This window comes from Capsella rubella, unplaced genomic scaffold (assembly GCF_000375325.1).
Source record: "Capsella rubella cultivar Monte Gargano unplaced genomic scaffold, Caprub1_0 scaffold_3, whole genome shotgun sequence".
Taxonomy (NCBI): Eukaryota; Viridiplantae; Streptophyta; class Magnoliopsida; order Brassicales; family Brassicaceae; genus Capsella; species Capsella rubella.
In genome coordinates this window covers 13,342,802-13,361,813 of record NW_006238921.1, presented here as the reverse complement: position 1 = coordinate 13,361,813, position 19,012 = coordinate 13,342,802, and the positions used below count along the sequence as shown (strand labels likewise).

The 19,012-nt window shown below is 33.5% G+C and overlaps 3 protein-coding genes and 2 non-coding genes across 5 annotated transcripts; 3 read left to right on the top strand and 2 right to left on the bottom strand.

Moving 5' to 3' along the window:
• The first annotated feature begins 3,898 nt into the window (after positions 1-3,898).
• LOC17891801 (MLO-like protein 8) lies at positions 3,899-7,878 on the top strand. The gene is made up of 15 exons (XM_006299584.2): positions 3,899-4,488; positions 4,653-4,710; positions 4,933-5,159; positions 5,262-5,378; positions 5,473-5,533; positions 5,633-5,721; positions 5,854-5,928; positions 6,017-6,105; positions 6,181-6,230; positions 6,308-6,348; positions 6,452-6,625; positions 6,717-6,752; positions 6,843-6,910; positions 7,006-7,066; positions 7,150-7,878. The coding sequence occupies exons 1-15, from the start codon at positions 4,273-4,275 to the stop codon at positions 7,576-7,578; spliced, it is 1,791 nt and encodes a 596-aa protein (XP_006299646.1). The 5' UTR covers positions 3,899-4,272; the 3' UTR covers positions 7,579-7,878.
• Positions 7,879-9,409: 1,531 nt separating this feature from the next.
• On the top strand, positions 9,410-12,167 carry LOC17893696 (aluminum-activated malate transporter 6). The gene is made up of 6 exons (XM_006297311.2): positions 9,410-9,696; positions 10,334-10,471; positions 10,565-10,834; positions 11,007-11,143; positions 11,242-11,388; positions 11,486-12,167. Exons 1-6 carry the CDS (start codon positions 9,414-9,416, stop codon positions 12,137-12,139), a joined length of 1,629 nt encoding a protein of 542 aa, XP_006297373.2. The 5' UTR covers positions 9,410-9,413; the 3' UTR covers positions 12,140-12,167.
• A 3,383-nt stretch (positions 12,168-15,550) lies between these two features.
• LOC17892394 (probable E3 ubiquitin-protein ligase ATL44) lies at positions 15,551-16,391 on the top strand. The gene has a single exon (XM_006298584.2). The coding sequence runs from the start codon at positions 15,626-15,628 to the stop codon at positions 16,187-16,189; it is 564 nt and encodes a 187-aa protein (XP_006298646.1). The 5' UTR covers positions 15,551-15,625; the 3' UTR covers positions 16,190-16,391.
• Positions 16,392-18,075: 1,684 nt separating this feature from the next.
• LOC111831747 lies at positions 18,076-18,227 on the bottom strand. Its single transcript, XR_002834883.1, has one exon. It is a non-coding gene; the product is annotated as a U4 spliceosomal RNA (small nuclear RNA).
• Positions 18,228-18,388: 161 nt separating this feature from the next.
• Positions 18,389-18,552, bottom strand: LOC111831746. Its single transcript, XR_002834882.1, has one exon. It is a non-coding gene; the product is annotated as a U1 spliceosomal RNA (small nuclear RNA).
• Positions 18,553-19,012: the final 460 nt, after the last annotated feature.

Here is a 19,012-nt window from a genome sequence, read left to right as displayed (position 1 = left end):
CAACTGGAAATGTTTTATTTAATATATAATGAAGGTAACTTAATCTTTTTAGCCAAAAAAAAAAAAAGGTAACTTAAATATAATTGTTTTTTGTCTGAAACAACTACAATAGACAATAATCCCAAAAAAAAATCAGTAGTCAAGTACTTAAATGTCGTTTACACACAAAGCTATACAAGTTTATGTCTGCCTAACCCTAAAACTTTTTTGAACATCGAGAAAAACTACGACAAAAAGTGTTTTGTTAAAAAGCCATACCCGACGTTGTTAATATATATCCGACAAAAGTTTTTTTTTTTTTTTTACTTTTTAATAATATCCACCTATCGATCACCGAACCATATAATTGAATCACAGTTCATGTGATCCTCAAAATTAAGAACACACATGTGTCTAAATTATTCACCTCCTCCTACATATATAGTTCATGTTATGATATATATATCTCACTTGCTATTTCGGTGCAAATGAAGAATAATTAAACATAAGAGAATGTATAGAAAAGAAGAAAATGAATGTACTTTTCAAACTCCAGTTTAGTTTATGTGTATACAAAGGTCATCGTGCATGATGAAGTAACGAAAAGTGAATCTGCAAAACGTGCACCGACGTAATATTTTGGCAGTGTACGTACGTAGCTCAAAAACAATGGGGACCAGAATTTTCAGCTTCTTGAATATTTTCGAAACAATTATAGGATTCTTAACAAGTGAGTTTTATACGGTACTTAGGGGAGTCCACTGCCCTCTTTGGAACTATTTTAAGAGCTTAGAGAGCTATCCCAATATTAATGTCTTTCAAGGGCCACATTATTAAATAACTAGGTCCAACGTAAAACGACTACTTCTACAAGACTACTACAAGTTGTCTTTTAATTTGTGTTACTTAATTTTTCAGAGACTGTTTTGACATTTTTTGTTAACTCTTTTAACGGATTCCGAATCCTTTTGCAAGTTTGTTCTAATATATTGCTATGTTCATTATATCAAAAGGTCGAGAAAATGTACTGTGAACCTTATGTTTCAAATCGTATTCTGAAGCAAGAAATATTTTAACCAGAAAAAATAAATAAAAAACCCCCTATGTTTCAATGTGATTTGCCTCCAGTCAAAACTGTAGAAAAATTCCACTGTTTTTTCATTTTTGGTTGTTATTGGGCCAAACTAAAAAGTAAAATAACGTAAAGCCCAAAACAATATCACTCAAATTAAATCGATATTGACATTGAAGAAAAATTTCATTAGCGACAAGCCCATACAATACTTATCCTTATTGGATTGGGTATGTTAGTATCATTATAACCATTTTTTCCTTTATTGTTTTTCTTCGTGATATACATTTTTTTTTTAATTTATACTGCACATAATCACCTAAATTACAAAAAAAAAAAAAATTACATAAACTGGTGAATCTTCTAAACTTTTTATTATTTAATGATTTTTTTTGTTTTTTTTTTTTTGTTTTGTGAGTTTGTAACTTAGTATTTGTAGATGGAAGGAGATACATAATCAATTGGTTTCTTTACTTTATTCTTCGTACCTGTCATGCATTTCGAAAATTTATTCTACAGATTTATCACCTCGATTTCGTATAAAAAGAATATATATCACATATTTTTACTCATGAAAACACAATTTTTTTTTAAAATATTATTGATATTCACATACAAACAAAAACTTAACAACAAAGTGACAAACACACACAATAACCTTTGACTTTTAAAAAATAATCATATACGATACGATACGATTCATAATACAAATCATGTCAAAAGTCAAAACCAATATTATGTGAAAAAATAAATAGAACATAATGATTTTTTTCCAAATTCCAAAAAATAATAGTTTCATAACATTCGTACCAAGAAAAAATTGGACTACGATTATAAAAGCTAAAGAGCAAACTATATACAATAAAACTGTTTTAGTAAAACGTCTTCATCATCGTTTACTATTTTCTTTTGCATCTGTTCTGTATACTCGATGTTTCTCTAGTTTTTAGTATTTTATCTTTGTTGAGATTCAAGAATGCCTACATCTCATTTTCTTCGAAATGACGATTCTTCATTTCCATAAATGCGATAAATCAATAAAACCTTATAAAATTTCTTCAATTTTTAAATCGGTCAACTCTATAAAAATTCATCTCCAAATAAATCTTCTAAGTTATATGTTGTTTAGATTTCAGTTCACACAAAGATCCAGTTTATGTCTTGTCATTTCTTTATTCTTTTTGTAACGTATATATACTACATAATGAGATTTTCCCAATTTATCTAAATTCATAAATAATTCTCAATTATATCAGTCAGGTAGAAATGTCCCTATTAGTTAGTAGTGATCGATGGAGGACGTAATTATCAACATGCAAATGCTTTAGTTTATTTTATTTGGTTAGGTGAAGAAAAGAAAGACAAAATCCACCGGCACAATAGACAAAACAAAAGTGTACTTGAATCAAATAATTTTTATTTCTATACGTAAGTACTGCTTTTAATATATTAAGAATAAAAATCATTCTGTAAAATAATAATTTTGTTTACAGACGAAGTAGGAGTACCGCTACTATTTGTTTAAAGAAAAGCCAAAAATATGCTAAAGATTTATGTTGTGGGTACAGAATGTGAAACCAAATTAGAAAGTAATGATATAAAACAAACTAATAAAGCATAGAAAGCAAAACAGAAAGAAAATATTTAAAAAGAAAACACCACTAATTAATCTCTTTCTTTCTCAGTCTCTACTGACCTTTATGCAATAATGCTGCACGTAACGTAAGCCAAATAGTAATATTTTGGGTAGCAAGAAAATGGTTAGATTACGTTATGAAACGTGGTTGTCCCGTGTCCGAGACTAGAAAGTCTAACATGTTAAATGTGTACATGTCTATTGGACTTGGACATGATCAAAGGTGACAAACTCTTATTTGTCCTATGTGGTGCATGGCATGTATACAGCTCATCATGGTCGTCATGCATGGCCGGACCAGCATGGGAGTATGGGACAATTGCATTGCATGCCAAGTGAAGAATATAGAGTTTGAGAGTTCAAGAGCTCAATTAATGATAACTCTCATTTTTTTTAATTCTTTATTTTTCAAAAAATACAAATGTAAAAACGAAATTTTTGATACTTAAAACTCATGTCAATCCATATGTTATCAAATTTTTAAACAGTTTTCCGTTTAATTGGCTCATTTGAATTAATCTTTTAGTGTGATGTTGACAAAAAAATAACTCATATATAACATCAATTATATTTATTTGACGATTAGTCTTATATGGTAGCAGTAGATTATTTCCAAAAATTACAACATATAAATAATAGCGGTAAACTATATGCATTTTCAATAAATTTAGTATGCATAATTCCATAAATAATTTAAATTAATTAACTTATTACTAATAGAGATTTTAGACGATCCGAATGAATATCTAGTTTTATTAAATAGAATAATTTGGTGAATCATTTTACTACCGGTAAAAGCAAAACTCACTAATTCAAGTATTTCAAAAAACAAACATTAACAATTTATGTCCATAAAAAAAAACAGAGTGAATTTTAGAAAAAAAAAAAAAAAAACCTAGAGTGAACAATTTCAAATAACAGATAATAAAATTTTAATTACTTACAGAAATTATTTACTTGACTTTTCGAGAATCCTATATTACTTTATTTAGTTTATATATTATTGATTCGAATGCAAAACATTACCTTATTTAGTCAATTTATTTTTACAATTTCCAAAATTAATATTTGCTTAAGTCAAAGACACAAGAGCAATCACACTTTCTCAATCAAAGCCACCTTTCACTGATTCTAATTTTTTTCTTTTTCAAAAAAACAATCTCACGCGCTTTATTCATTCTCTTCTCTTCTCTCTCTCTCTCTCTGTATGTGTCTGAAAAAACAATAAATGGCATAAATAAAGAAATCTTATCATTTTTTCGAACTACTCTGACAAAGTAATATTGAATCATCACCAATCTAAAACTTCCTCGATTTAGGGGAATCTATAATTTTTCCGGGTAGACAGATTTCACTTGTGCATCTTCGATCTTTCATTTGATTTGGGTTTCTCGAAATAGGTACAAAGCTCGAGTCTTTCTTGCAAACGCGTGAAACACCACCAAGAAACCTAGTTCGAGTTTCCGCTAATGTGATTTAAAGACAGCTCATCAACTTCTACACTAGTTAGTATTAAGTTAACGAAGCAGGTACGACCAAACTTATTACTTTGTCTTGAAAGAAAGAAAGAAAAAAACGCGGATTTATGGGAGTTATCGACGGTTCTCTGCTTCGGCGGCTGATTTGTCTTGGCCTCTGGTGTCTTCTCGGTGGAGGAGTCGCGGTGGTTGTGGCGGAGGATGAGAGGAAAGTGATACATAGAGAGCTTAATCAGACTCCGACTTGGGCTGTTGCTGCTGTTTGTACTTTCTTCATCGTTGTTTCTGTTCTTCTTGAAAAACTACTTCACAAAGTTGGAAAGGTTGGTTCTTTTTTTGGGGTTTATGCTAAATCTTTGTTCTTTTGGGGTTTTGCGTTTAATTTGAGGGTTTATTGGACATGGGTTCTCTTTGATTTGTGAAAAGGAACTGTCTTTGTCTGAGATTTTGGAATTTTGTCATAGAGTGAACTTGTTCTTGATTTTAGGTTCTATGGGATCGGCACAAGAGAGCCCTTCTCGATGCCTTGGAGAAGATCAAATCAGGTGAAAAGTCTCAATCTTTTTTAATTACTTTGTCAATTTCTCTTCTGTTTGGAATTCTGAGTCTTGTCTTGTCCCACAAGAGCTTGGTCAAAGTTGTCAATATGAATTGTTTCTTCTCTGTTTCAGAGCTGATGGTTCTTTACCAAAAGCTTTGAGAGAATTTCACTTTGTTAAATTACTCTAGTTGAAGTGCTAATCTTAATTGTTTCCTTTCTGTTGCAGAGTTGATGGTTCTTGGATTCATCTCTTTGCTTCTGACATTTGGACAAAGCTACATTTTGGAGATTTGTATCCCTGCAAATGTTGCTCGTTCGATGCTCCCATGTTCTGCTCCTAAACATTTGAAAAAGGAAGAAGATGACAATGGTGAAAGTCACAGGAGACTCTTGTGGTTTGACCACAGATTCCTATCAGAAGGTGAAGCATCTCCCACAAAATGCAAAAAGGAGGTGAGAGTTAATTTTTTCCGTTCATTTGCATATTTGCCTTGTTGATCTGCAGATTGTAAAATGTGATGCAATGCGTATTAATTAATGCTAATGATGGTGCAGGGTTATGAAGAACTTATCTCTGCTCAGGCACTTCATCAACTACACATCCTTATATTCTTCTTGGCCATTTTCCACGTTTTGTACAGTTTCTTAACTATGATGCTTGGAAGGTTGAAGGTACTTAAAAGAAATATGTTTCCAATTTATGGATCAACATCTCAGTTTCGTTCCCCGAAAGTTTGGTTGTATGAAAGATTGTTGGTCTTTTCAGATTCGTGGATGGAAGCATTGGGAGATAGAGACATCATCCCATAATTACGAGTTTTCAACAGGTACACTTATGCACTTTCTCTGACCTTGAGGCTCCTTTTTCGTTTCTCCTCTTGAGATTTGATCAGTGACTGTGTGTTTGCTGTTCTTTCTTTATATAGATACTTCCAGATTCAGGCTAACTCATGAAACATCTTTTGTAAGAGCGCACACCAGTTTCTGGACTCGGATACCAGTCTTTTTCTATATTGTAAGAGCCATCACCCACTAGCTTCTACTTTACTCTTAGTCAGCTCTAGAAAATGTAGCAAACTTACCAAAGTTATTGTTGGGTACAGTTCTTGATATGATTCTCACTTTCTGTAAATACAATGCGTTTCAGGGATGCTTTTTCAGACAGTTTTTCAGATCCGTTGGGAGAACTGACTATTTGACATTGAGAAATGGATTCATCGCTGTGAGTTTCTTTACTTACGGTCCACTCCAAATTTTGAATTAGTATATAGTATGGTTCTTGCTGAGTCGCTCTGTCATCGTTTATGAAGGTTCATCTAGCTCCTGGAAGTCAATTTAACTTCCAAAAATACATAAAAAGATCGTTGGAGGATGATTTCAAGGTGGTCGTTGGAGTCAGGTAACTTATAAAACTTTCTACGAACATTGGTTTTTATGCCTATAACTTGTAATTAATGATTGTCTCTTATTGCAGTCCTGTCTTGTGGGGATCTTTTGTGTTATTCCTCCTTTTAAATATTGAAGGTGAGTATCTAAGTCACTAAGTGTACAGGATATTGTTGTCAATGGACGTGTTGTAATCTTCTTGTTTGGTATTTCAGGTTTCAAGATGATGTTCATTGGCACTGCAGTGCCGGTTCTCGTAAGATATCTTTCACTTAACTTGTTGAAATCTTCCAAATGATAATATCCTTAAGGACTCACAGTTTTTGACAAACTAGTTTTGTCTTTTTTTTTTTTTCAAGATAATATTAGCAGTAGGGACAAAGCTTCAAGCGATTATGACAAGGATGGCTCTCGGAATCACCGATAGACATGCGGTAGTTCAAGGAATGCCGCTTGTACAAGGCAACGATGAGTATTTCTGGTTCAAAAGTCCCCATTTGATCCTCCATCTTATTCATTTCGCCTTGTTTCAGGTACTTAACAAACAGAGAAATCACTCAACACAAACACAAATCCTTTTTTATGATTTACTTATCTTCTTAAATCGTTCTTTTTATTTTGCAGAACGCGTTTCAGATCACATATTTCTTCTGGATATGGGTAACAACTTAGTTTTTTTTCTTTACTTTTCATATACATTTCCTTCTTTACAAGAGTACCTAATTCTTTGTTTTCCTTGATGTAATGCAGTATTCCTTTGGGAATGATTCATGCTATCATCCTAATTTCAAGATTGCACTTGTAAAAGTAGCGATCGCGTAAGTGCCTAGTCTCAAGAGATGTGTGAAAGATGTTGAACTTGTCTGCAGAATCATGATCATACCACTAATCTTGTTTCCTTTTTCTCTTGCAGTTTAGCAGTATTGTGTCTTTGCAGCTACATCACACTTCCTCTCTACGCACTAGTAACTCAGGTAACTTTCCATTGTTCATGTATATGCTACTGAAACTGGACATTTCTTTTCAATCTGTAAACTAAGAAGTCTTTGTGATTTAGATGGGTTCGCGAATGAAAAAATCAGTATTCGATGAACAAACATCAAAGGCACTCAAGAAATGGAGAATGGCAGTGAAGAAGAAGAAAGGTGTGAAAACCACCGCTAAGAGACTTGGTGGAGATGGAAGCGCGAGCCCTACGGCATCAACGGTTAGGTCTACTTCGTCTGTCCGATCATTGCAGCGTTTCAAGACCACACCACATTCGATGAGATACGAAGGACTTGACCCTGAGACATCAGATCTGGACACAGACAACGAAGCTTTGACTCCTCCCAGATCTCCTCCAAGCTTCGAGCTTGTTGTGAAGGTTGAACCAGAAAAGCAAGAGACCAAGACTGGTGAGACTAGCCGTGACACTGAAACTGATTCTAAAGAGTTCTCTTTTGTCAAGCCTGCACCGAGTAAAGAACCATCGCAAGACCGGTGAGACTAGCCGTGAATGGTAGAACTGATTATAAAGAGTTCTTTTCAAGTTAAGCATGCTCCGAGGAAAGAACCATCTCAGTCAAGAATCAGAATCAGAATCAGTCAGTGCAGAGGATTGTTATTGGTTTATTTATCTAATACTTTTGTAAATCAAATGCCGTGGTGAAAAAGTAATGTATTGATAACCATATTAGTTTAAATTAGGATTTTCTCATTTTTACATTGCCAATTATATCAGTCCAGATTCTGCCATTGGCTTATGAAAATGAGGGGAATAGATAATGAGAACCAATTTAGTAAATTCCATGAAAGCTTTCTGAAATTTTGTTAAAGCTCAATCCAAACCATAACCATGCAACACAAAAAAGAAAGTATGTAATGGTTTATTTATCTGATGATTTGTAAATCGTTGTTGTCAGGCCTGGGTAAAATAACTGAACCAAAAAAAACCGATCTGAACCCGTTCTGAACATGAACACAAAATCTAGAAATACCCAAACCCGAACAGATACTCGAATGTACCCACAATATAAATATATAATAATATTTTATTAATAATATTTATATTTTAATAATCTAAGTCAAAATTATTCAGTTTGTTGTACATTTTGGATATTTTGAAGTTTTAAACTCTTTTAAGTACATTTGTGTCAAAAATTATATAGGTTTTGAGATATTTTTAGTAGTTTGGACATATTGGATACTCAAATTTTGAGTTTTAGGAATTTTGGGTAATCAAGATCCGAACCCGAAAAACCTGATCCGAACCCAAAATTTAGAAATACCTGAACGGTTTTATATTTCTAAATCCTAAAACCCAAAACCCAAAATATCTGAACCGAACCCGAAAGGGTACTCGAGTGAGTACCTTGACGCCCAGGCCTCTCGTCAATCTTGTGTTCTCTTACGAAATAACCGAATTGAACTATGACGTTGGTTTGGTTTTCACTTTTTTAGTTAATCGATTAAACCAAAGTCGAGTTGAGAATGAGTGGTAACACTTGAGCCACAATTTAGTTTATATGAGTTTATTATGGTCCACATGATTGAGCACGGTTTTTGTTTTTATTTTGTAAACCATCTCGTAAGCTGTTTAAGGTTTTTTGCTGTCTCTCCATCGTCTAATTAAACAAGACAAGAGATTCATTAAACAAGGGAGCCACTAGTTATTAGCTTGCAGAAGAAGTATTCCACTCATCAAGCAAACACGATCGAGCACATAAACTATTTACAAATAGTTTCAATAGTACTACTACGTACATTTTAGGCTAATCATTTTTTTGGGTACATTTCACTTGCATGTGTCTTTGCATTACTTTGCAGATGACGCATTTCAATTAGGAAAATAAAACGAGCATATCATTTTTTTTTTAAATAAATTAGTGAAGAAAAAAATCTCAAGTAAAGGGCGGGTAGGCTTGACCTTAGAAGAATGGTGAGCGGAGCTATAGCGGTAGATGTAATAAATCGTAACGCTTTCACAATGTCAAAATCACAACAAGTCACATTACTCACGAGAAGTCACAAAACCATATGTAAAAAAAAAACTTTTGTTTTTGACATTTTCCTAAACTGTCTCTATGTTTAGGTGTATATAAAGATACGAGCGTAATTAATAAACCACTTTATAACCAAACCAGGTCCACTCACATCACATGTCCGCATATGGAACAAAAGAAAGGTAAAAATTCACTGATGTGGTGAAGTATTTACATAAATGGGAATATATTGGGTAAGGAAGCAATATGTGCAACGTTAGGATACAAAAATGATCTCTTTCTATTTAATACACAACAAGGTTCTTCTTAGGAAATAATATAGGAAAACCAAAAACAAATGGGTCCATTTCATCAGCAAAGCAGAGAGAGGCTTCTCTCGGAGAATGGATACTCAGATGATTCCGGCTTCCTCGATGAATCGAACTGGTGTTTCCGCGGGATGGCCAAGTTGTACGAGATGGGACAAGCTGATCCTAGGAAGGTCTTCTTCGCGGTCAAGATGGGAATGGCTCTCTCTCTTTGCTCTATAGTTATCTTCCTCAAAGAGCCACTTCATGAAGCTAGTAAATACTCTGTATGGGGCATCCTTACTGTCGTCGTGGTTTTCGAGTATTCCGTAGGTATTTGAATTCGTTCTTGTTCTTGATCTTTCTTGGTTTTTGAGTTTTTTGTGTATCTATTTTGATCATGAAAATTGCACATGTTCTATAGTCGTTGTTAGATTAGGCCGTTGGTTCATTAGTCATTATATCTCCTAAAGGTTAAATGTTTATGTTATTATGCATAGTTAAGATGTTTGAATGTTATTTCTCCTGCATTTAATTAATGAGCATCCTTGGGTTTTCATATAATTGTTTATAAATAATTCTCATATATTATATTTTCTGAATGTTGTTACCCTTGATATTTATATATTTACCGAATGTTTTAATGTAGTTTGAGTATCATTTTAAGGTTGAAATATTTTAATTTTATTATATATGAATCATGCGATTTCATATGTTATAATACACCAGCTTAAGTAAGCATTGATTAGGGACTTTATTAGGCTATAACGAACCTATAAGTTATTGGTTGTTTATTTGCTTAAGGCCTAGCTAGGGAGTTCTTTCTAAACACTTTTTATTGACTTGCATTTCACTCTTTTGTTCATTTTGTCGCTCATATATATCTTGACCCGCCCAAGATCTTTAATATAAATTTCTCTTTGGACGGCTCTAAAATATTTTCCTAACTCAAATATTGTTTAATTTGTAGGAGCAACTCTGGTCAAAGGATTCAACAGAGCTTTAGGAACATTATCAGCTGGGGGACTTGCTCTTGGCATCGCGAGGCTCTCTGTTTTATCAGGAGATTTCAAGGAAGGCATCATCATAATCTGCATATTCCTTGCAGGTTGCCCAACAATTTCTTGTACTCCCTACAATGAAGTTTTTGAAGATAAATAAAATATAGTAACATATACTTTTTTTACTCTTGATCTATCAGGTTTCATTGCTAGCTATTCAAAACTCTACCCGGCCATGAAGCCTTATGAATACGCATTCAGAGTGTTCTTGTTGACATACTGTATTGTTCTTGTTTCGGGTAACAACACCGGTGACTTCTTCAGCACTGCCTACTACAGGCTTTTGTTTATTATTGTCGGTGCAACCACTTGTTTGGTTGTGAATATATTCATATTTCCAATATGGGCCGGGGAAGATCTCCATAAACTTGTGGCCAATAATTTCAAGAATGTGGCAAATTCACTAGAAGGTGAAACTCACATTATAACTTCAATGGTCCTAATTCAAAACGAAGATGGAAAAATTTAGATAATGTATAAGGACCAATCAAATTCGTATAATATGTATATAGATGTATTAATATTGACATTTTTGGGTTTTGAACTGACATTTCAGGTTTTGTTTTACCCTTAAATATTTAGGATGTGTTAATGGCTACTTGCAATGTGTGGAATACGAGAGAGTACCCTCCAAGATTCTCACGTACCAAACATCTGATGATCCATTATACAGTGGCTACAGGTCAGCTATTCAATCTACAAGTCAAGAAGAATCACTGGTATGCATGTTTTTCATGAAGTTGATAGACTATATAACTAAAAATATATTGAATGTTTAAATTAGCATTAATTAAGAATTGCTTCTTTATGCATGTAGCTCGAATTTGCCATATGGGAGCCTCCACATGGACCTTACAAAACGTTTAACCATCCTTGGGAAAACTATGTCAAACTTAGTGGTGCATTAAGGCATTGTGCTTTCACTGTCATGGCAATACATGGTTGCATACTTTCAGAGATACAGGTTCCTTACTTAAGCTTTATTAATACTATTTCAATAAAACTATATAAGATGTTTAAAAGCATGCATTGGTGATGTAGTGGACTCTGTGATATGGCAGGCAGCTCCAGACAAACGACAAGCTTTTCGTAATGAGCTTCAAAGAGTTGGTAATGAAGGAGCAAAAGTTCTGCGTTTGATTGGAGACAATGTGGAGAAAATGGAGAAGCTTAGCCCCGGAGAGATTCTAAATGACGTTCAACGTGCAGCAGAGGAGCTACAAATGAAAATAGACACTAAATCTTACCTTCTTGTCAACTCAGAAAGCTGGGCGGCTACTAAAGAGCAAGCTGAGGCAGAAGAAGAAGAAGCTCACGAGACCAAAGTGATCAAATCCTTAAGTCAGATATGGGATAGTAACAGCAACAATCAGGATCCAGCTAGTGGTAATGAAGGATCTAATGTATGGATGTCAACAGAGAGTATGATGTTAAGGAACCGGGAGACGTGGCCAAGCGTGTCTTTCATTGATGGTTCTGTAGTGAATGATACAGTATATAAAGTATACGAAAGCGCGAGTTCTTTGTCTTTGGCTACGTTTGCTTCCCTTCTCATAGAGTTTGTTGCAAGGCTGGAGAACCTTGTAACCGCGTTTGAGGAGCTAAGCACAAAAGGAGATTTCAAAGACCCTGTTTTTAACGTAGTAGATCAAGAGGGGTTATGGAATAGACTCATGAGACTAAGGAGACTTAGGAGATACTTTGGCAGAAGCTAATTTAAAAATGTAATCCTGAGAGGATCATGTGGTAAATCTTGTCTGACTTTTAATGTTCATTTTGCTTTTTTCATCTTCTATTTGATCATCTAACTGGTCATTGTTATCTTCAGCTCTTCTTCGTAGAGATAAGTTCATAGTTGCAATACTATTTTGTATACAAAACAAATTGTGGAATCTGCTTAGGGTTTATTATGTTATGCTTTTGTAAATCAATGCCTTGGTAAAGAAGTTAAATATGGACTACCATATATAAGCCCTTTAAGAAATTGAATCAGAGTTCACATGCGGGTAGGCCTCTTATCACAAATGGCCAATTCTCTCCATATGTTTTAGCTTTTGAAAAGTTCAGTCTCTTTTTTCATTTTTGATATCATTTGCTTTCTCACAAAACAACCTTAGGCTTTTTTTGTGTGAGTATATATATATATATATATATATATATATATATATATTTTTCGAATATTTATAAGAAGTTAAGAACCAAAGAATGTAATGGTAAGAAGGAAAAAACTAACATATTTACAATATTACTCAACTAATAAACAAATCTGTGTGCATAGTGCGGCGGATACTCATGTAGCTGTTATAGTGATGCTAAATAATTGAGAGAGAGTTCGATGGATAAGCTAATACAATGCACAGAGGGGAGCACATGGGAACTATAAAAAATATCATATCATTTGATATCTCTAAAAGATGATAATTAAAAAGTGTTCCTTACAGAAAAATCCCTCTGATTGGTACTTCACAGATAAACTTAAAACTTAAAAGACTTATTCACTTTAAACAGAACAACAACAAAATATAAAGTCGAAGCGACAGACAAGCACATGTGCACCCATTTTATCATTAGTAGGTTTTGTATCACTTTTGGATTTTTATATAGTTGGTCATCAGACAAGCACATGTGCAATATATATATATATATATACTGCAGTAGTTGTTATTTGTTGAGATATGAAGTTTTTGTGATGAAAATAATGTATATATTAGATGTAATGCAGTTTTTACCAAAAATAAAATAAAATGTAATGAAGTTCTGAATTCGGAACAAACAGCACCTTAATGGAATTTCTAACTTTTGCGAAAAACTAGATTAATTTTTAACGTTTTTTTAAATAAAAAAAAATAAAAAATTATACTAAGGTGATAGTGTTTCTCGTGATTAAATCTGATAAAAGTATAGGTTAGTTTGTAGGTAAGGCATAACTTTTTTCATAAGAAAAAAAAAAGGTCTGTAAGGCATATATAACATTCGAAGTCGAAAACGTTGCAAATACTTTTTTTTTCAAGAGAGCAACATTATCTAATTCAAGACTAAATTTAGCTAAAACCAAAAAACTTGGGTTAAACGATTGTTTTTTTTTCTAATTCATTATTGATTTTCTATTATTTTATTATTGTCTTTTGCTTTGTATTTTAGTAAGCTTCACATGTCTTGCATTCATGTAAAGAGACGTTTTTTATCAAAAAAAAATTAAAAAAAAAAAGAAGAAGCATTTTAGCTAAAAGAGATTCCATTTCGGGATGTCTTTTATATTTCAAGTTCTACTGTCTTTTTATAAGTTGGTTAAAGACTTAAAGTTGTATTACTACTTTCCCTATAGGGTGTATGTTTAATTATTAGCTACCTAAATGCTAAAAGAAGAGAAGAAAACATTATCAGTTTATAAACAAGTGACTCCAATGTTAAAATGGACAATTTATATATCATATATAGTAGTATTAGTATAGTATCTGATGTATCATTTTGTTCTATATATCAAAACCTATATTTTGTTTTATATTCATTAAAGATAATTTTATCAGGGTCCAATTAAATGATAGAAAATTCATCATGTAGGTAGAGAGTATTGGTGATTTGGTTCTATAAGTGACAGTTCAGATAACTTTACACAGTCACACCATTATGATAAAAGAGTCAAGATGGTTTTTGAGGTTTGTTAGACGTGACAAAACCAAAGTTGTAAATTAGTTTGATAATAGACTAGTCGATCTATCTATTGTGGTCAAGGTGTGCTACTTCAAATGTATATAGACGTGTACCTTCGTGGGTTATTATATATTAATTCCTATACAAATTTTCACAAATACGTTACGTGTCAAATTGTATCCTATTCCGATTTATAAATATGTATATATCCCTACCAAATTTATGGACACGTTGATCAATTTTTAAAGATTCTGTTTTGGGTAATTGATTTATTTTTTAATCCAGATCCCACCTAGGCTTATACAAAACTTACTAGATCCAAAACATATTACGAAAAACTATTTCGAGCTTCAAAATAAACTCGTTTCCCAACAAATGGTCGGTTAATTGGTTGGCAAAAATTTGTTATATTGCAAAAGAATTATATTAGAAAACATAAAAGTATAGAACAATAATCTTATATAAATAACCAACCAATTTTGGCCGGTGTTATTTACAAATACCATTTTATACTCCACACAGTGATCTTTCATTTGTTTGTTTTTGTTCTTCTATTTTTTTTTTCTTTTATAATTCAAAGATTCTAGGTCAAAGTTATTACATTATATCACTTTAGATCCGAAATCAAAACAAGTTATATAGTTTCGTCCTAAACACTATTCGAATCAATAACTTTTAAATTTTTACCAAAAATCTTTACCATTTAAAATATTAGCACTTGATACAAATTATTATTATTATTAAATCAAATTTTATCCTCTTATTTTATTTAGGGTTATGACATAATCAAAACATATTATTGAATCGCAAGAGAATTCTACAAAAAAATAAAAATAAAAAAGAGTCTAATCGAAGGTAGGTTTTGCCGTTTAGGTGAGCAAGGAGCTTACTTATACCTTTTGATAATGTGTTTGTCAAAAACTCAACCTATAATTTTTCTATAAAGCCAAACCCACCTACCCATCTTTTCTTCTTCTTACTTATTTACTCCAAACAAAATTTCAATAAATATCAGTATCAGTCACCTTCACCTCTCTATATCCATATTTAATATATCATAAATAAAAATATATACTAATATCATGAAAAATAAATAAGTCTTGATGATCACAACATCAATTGACTTAGTCATAATAAACACACACACAAGAAAACACAATTTAGAATTGTGATCTAAGAAGAAGTTGGAGATAGATAGATGCATCTCCTTTTTATAAGCAAAAATGCGAATTGCATGTAAACACTAATTCAGCAATTTAACTTGAAAAAAAAACAATCAAAATAATAATACTTACTAATTTTGTTTCTCTTCGTGTATTTTATAACGATTTGATTTAAATATTAGAAAATATTTTATCTTTATATGCAATATTATTATATATGTAAAATGAAAGATGTGTTTATATGTATATTGTATGTATCCTTTATGTGTCTCTATTAGAACGTGGATCAAGATTCTTTCTTATCTTCATCACTCTTGTCTTCAAACTCACACAAAGCTAAAACCAAAAACAAAAAAGAAAAAAAAAATCTCCAAAGCTTAGAAAAAGATGACTCGACCGTCAAGATTACTAGAGACGGCTGCGCCGCCGCCACAACCGTCAGAGGAGATGATAGCAGCGGAATCCGACATGGTGGTGATCTTGTCGGCTCTTCTTTGCGCACTTATATGTGTGGCTGGCCTCGCCGCAGTCGTACGCTGCGCTTGGCTAAGGAGGTTCACCGGTGGAGGAGATTCTTCTTCGCCGTCTCCTAACAAAGGGTTGAAAAAGAAAGCTCTACAGTCCCTACCAAGATCCACTTTCACCGCCGCGGAATCCGCCTCCGGTGGTGCTGAAGACGGAGGAGACACGACGGAATGTGCTATTTGTCTCACTGAGTTCGCCGAGGGAGAAGAGATAAGAGTGCTTCCTCTATGTGGCCATTCATTCCACGTGGCGTGTATTGATAAATGGTTGGTATCTAGGTCTTCTTGTCCTTCTTGTCGCCGGATTCTTACGCCGGTGAGATGTGACCGGTGCGGTCACGCTTCCACGGCTGAGATGAAACATCAACATCAACATCAACATCATCAACACTCTTCTTCTTCTACCATTCCTACGTTTCTTCCTTAACACTAAGCTAATTTTTGTTTTTTATTATAGCAGTAAATTAATTGCATAATAAAGTTTATGTAAAGTGAGTCTAATTAGGATTATTAGAGATCTCTATAAAAGTTTTTTTTTTTCCTTCTTCTTCTTGTTCTTGTTGTTGTAGTAATCTTTAATCCACTGTAGTACTTGATCAAATCTCAGATGGAGTTCAAGTTTTGTTTTAGGGTTTTTACAAAAATTATTATTACAAGAAGAGTTAAGATAGATTAGAGTACTTATTGATTGGACAGCTAATGGAGTCGGCCATGTGAGCTTATCTGAGAGGGCAAATAAAACCTTCCTCGGTCCCTCCGAAGTTACCAAAGTTCCTTATCAAGGGAAATTAATTTTAATTTTTTTTTTTTTTTTAATTTTCTTACTTTTCAATCTTTTGGATCAATTACATAAAAGAACAAAGTTGTGTTTCTTTAATGCTGACATCTTTCATAATTTTTAATTATTACTATTTGGGATATCATTATTGTACTGTGTACTCCATCTCTTCCATTTTTCTTTTTATTAATACTAAAACACACAGAAAAAAATAATATTATTTTCATTTAGAAAATTTACTACACAAGTGTGAAATAGTCACAAACAGTTAAACTAATAGTGTACAAATTATACATAATAGTTGGTGATGGGTTTCTACGTTCCAAGCTCATTAGCTTCAGGCCCAGATAAGTACGTGACTAGACGGGAGATGGGCTTAATGCGAAGGAAGTCATCGGCCCATTTGATGGATAAGAGTGTCGCAAAGGAAGTCGAGGCGATTTTGGGACGAGGATGAAGTCGTTGGAGCAAATCACAGAGATCAGTTGAACCGAAAGATTTTAGGTCATAGTATAAGTAGGCACTAGTAGGGTTTTACGAACACATTGTAACTTTGTATCAAGAACTTAATACTAATAAGAAATCTATTATCCATTTTGTTGTCGATCTCGATGTTCATTAATCCACGCCAAAGAGTCTAACCCAAAGTCCCCATTCAATATATATATAATGGTTGGTTTTTTTTTTTTTTTTTTAATGTGTCCCTTGGAATTTCTCATGTTTCAGCGGTATAGAGCTCAGATTAAGTCTTTGGAAGAGGTAAAAAAAGATTAACAAGAATGTTGTTAAAAGTTATTTCATTTTGAAAGGAGATAAATAAATAAATATACATATATATATATATATATATATATATATATATATATATAGATAGTTGGTATATGTAATGTCTTGTGTAATGTTTCAGAAGAATAGAGCTCAAATGGCTCAGTTTCTTCCTATGTTTTCCGCTTTAGATCGATTCGTCCAACTTCATTCTCAATTCTTTCGTGGAGAGAAGGATGGTAGAATGTCTACATATGGAGTATTTAAGAACTAAACAGCTCAAGGTTTAATTTGATGATCCAACCTTAGTTAACTCTTCTTAATTAACCTACAAAATTTTTGCAGCATTATCGCAGCGGAGGAGATTCGTGGAGATGTGTTTGCGTGTTGCTGTCGATGGTGGTTTTGTTGAAAACAGAGCGAGTTCGTTCAAGGGATTTTTGAGCTCTTTGATTCTTATAAAGAAAAAATAATATTAATACCTGATTTATAGCAACAAGTGATTTGGGGAAGGGTTTTGGAATAAGCAGAATAATGTTAAAGATTGTTATCAACACATCAAATCTGCTCTAATGAATACTCGAATTGTCTGTCGACTTGTAGGTCTTAGAAAAACCAAACAAAATGTATGAGTATAATAATCTATATGCACTGAGTTCTGCACTTGTGATTTCCTATTTGCTCCAGATTTTACTATTGTGTTTTTGTTATATGAAACTCGTATTTGGGAACAAACCTTAATGGACCAAATATTGAACTAAGAATTGTAGAGCTTTACCCCAAAGGGAGCTCTTCCAGAAATTCTCGAAGGCCCAAGACAAGCTTAAGGCCTAGGAGGGGGTTTGGAAATAGTTTTCAACCAGCAATAGACGCGCCTCGGTTAAGACCTCATTAGCTGCGTCATTGCCCCAAGCGCAAAGATGAGTTATATCAAGTGAGAGCCTCCTTATTTATACCCACACAATGCCCATCAACTCTATATGTGCTCCGATGTGGGACTTTGAACCTAACAAAAACTACATAAGTGTGCCGATAAGAAGGTAGAGACTAAAATTGTAAACGTGAAGATTCAGACTAAGTATGGTAGGGGCTGCGCGAACGCAAACCCCCTCTGCCACAAATAATGACGTAGGCTCTTCCTCGTGGGAAGACCTTAAGCTAAGCACCCCTCCGTTATGTGCAATGGAGGTCACTAGCATAGGCCACTCGTCTTCTTGATCACGAGTTGACCCCGTCCAGGTAAGTAATTTTCTCGTACCGTCCGCTTCAATATTTATATTCCTGGTTCCCCAGTCATTGCTTTGGGTCTGAGCGATGTGGGACATTTGAATATAAACACAGCCTGTCGTTTAAAACTTCTGATTTCCAACAACGTGCTGGTTTCTCACAATTGCATGAGTTTTTGTTATGTACACATGGGCCGGATACTCTAGGCCCAATTTAGTGTTAAATGACAAACATTTCTTGGGCTTCTCAAACTTCCTGAGCCTTTTACAATAAATACAGTCCAACAAGTGATAACCAAACCGAAATAAAATTGTTACGTACTTTCTACAAAACCCGGTTTGCTTCTTCTTCCCTTTTGTTTCCAGCGTTTTATGTTAAAAGCAAGGTACTGGTCTGCAGGAGATGGAGAAGAACATTTTGCTTGCGTTGCTGTCTTCTCAAGAAAATCGAAGAATATAGCAGCACCATCTCCTGAAACGT

Coding starts and splice junctions, on each gene's coding strand:
- LOC17891801 (XM_006299584.2), top strand. CDS start 4,273: ATGGGAGTTATCGACGGTTCTCTGCTTCGGCGGCTGATTTGTCTTGGC. Junction 6,349..6,451: donor GCACTGCAGTGCCGGTTCTC/GTAAGATATCTT, acceptor TTTTTTTTCAAG/ATAATATTAGCAGTAGGGAC. Junction 6,911..7,005: donor CTTGTAAAAGTAGCGATCGC/GTAAGTGCCTAG, acceptor TTTCTCTTGCAG/TTTAGCAGTATTGTGTCTTT.
- LOC17893696 (XM_006297311.2), top strand. CDS start 9,414: ATGGGTCCATTTCATCAGCAAAGCAGAGAGAGGCTTCTCTCGGAGAAT. Junction 11,144..11,241: donor CAAGTCAAGAAGAATCACTG/GTATGCATGTTT, acceptor TTATGCATGTAG/CTCGAATTTGCCATATGGGA. Junction 11,389..11,485: donor GCATACTTTCAGAGATACAG/GTTCCTTACTTA, acceptor GTGATATGGCAG/GCAGCTCCAGACAAACGACA.
- LOC17892394 (XM_006298584.2), top strand. CDS start 15,626: ATGACTCGACCGTCAAGATTACTAGAGACGGCTGCGCCGCCGCCACAA.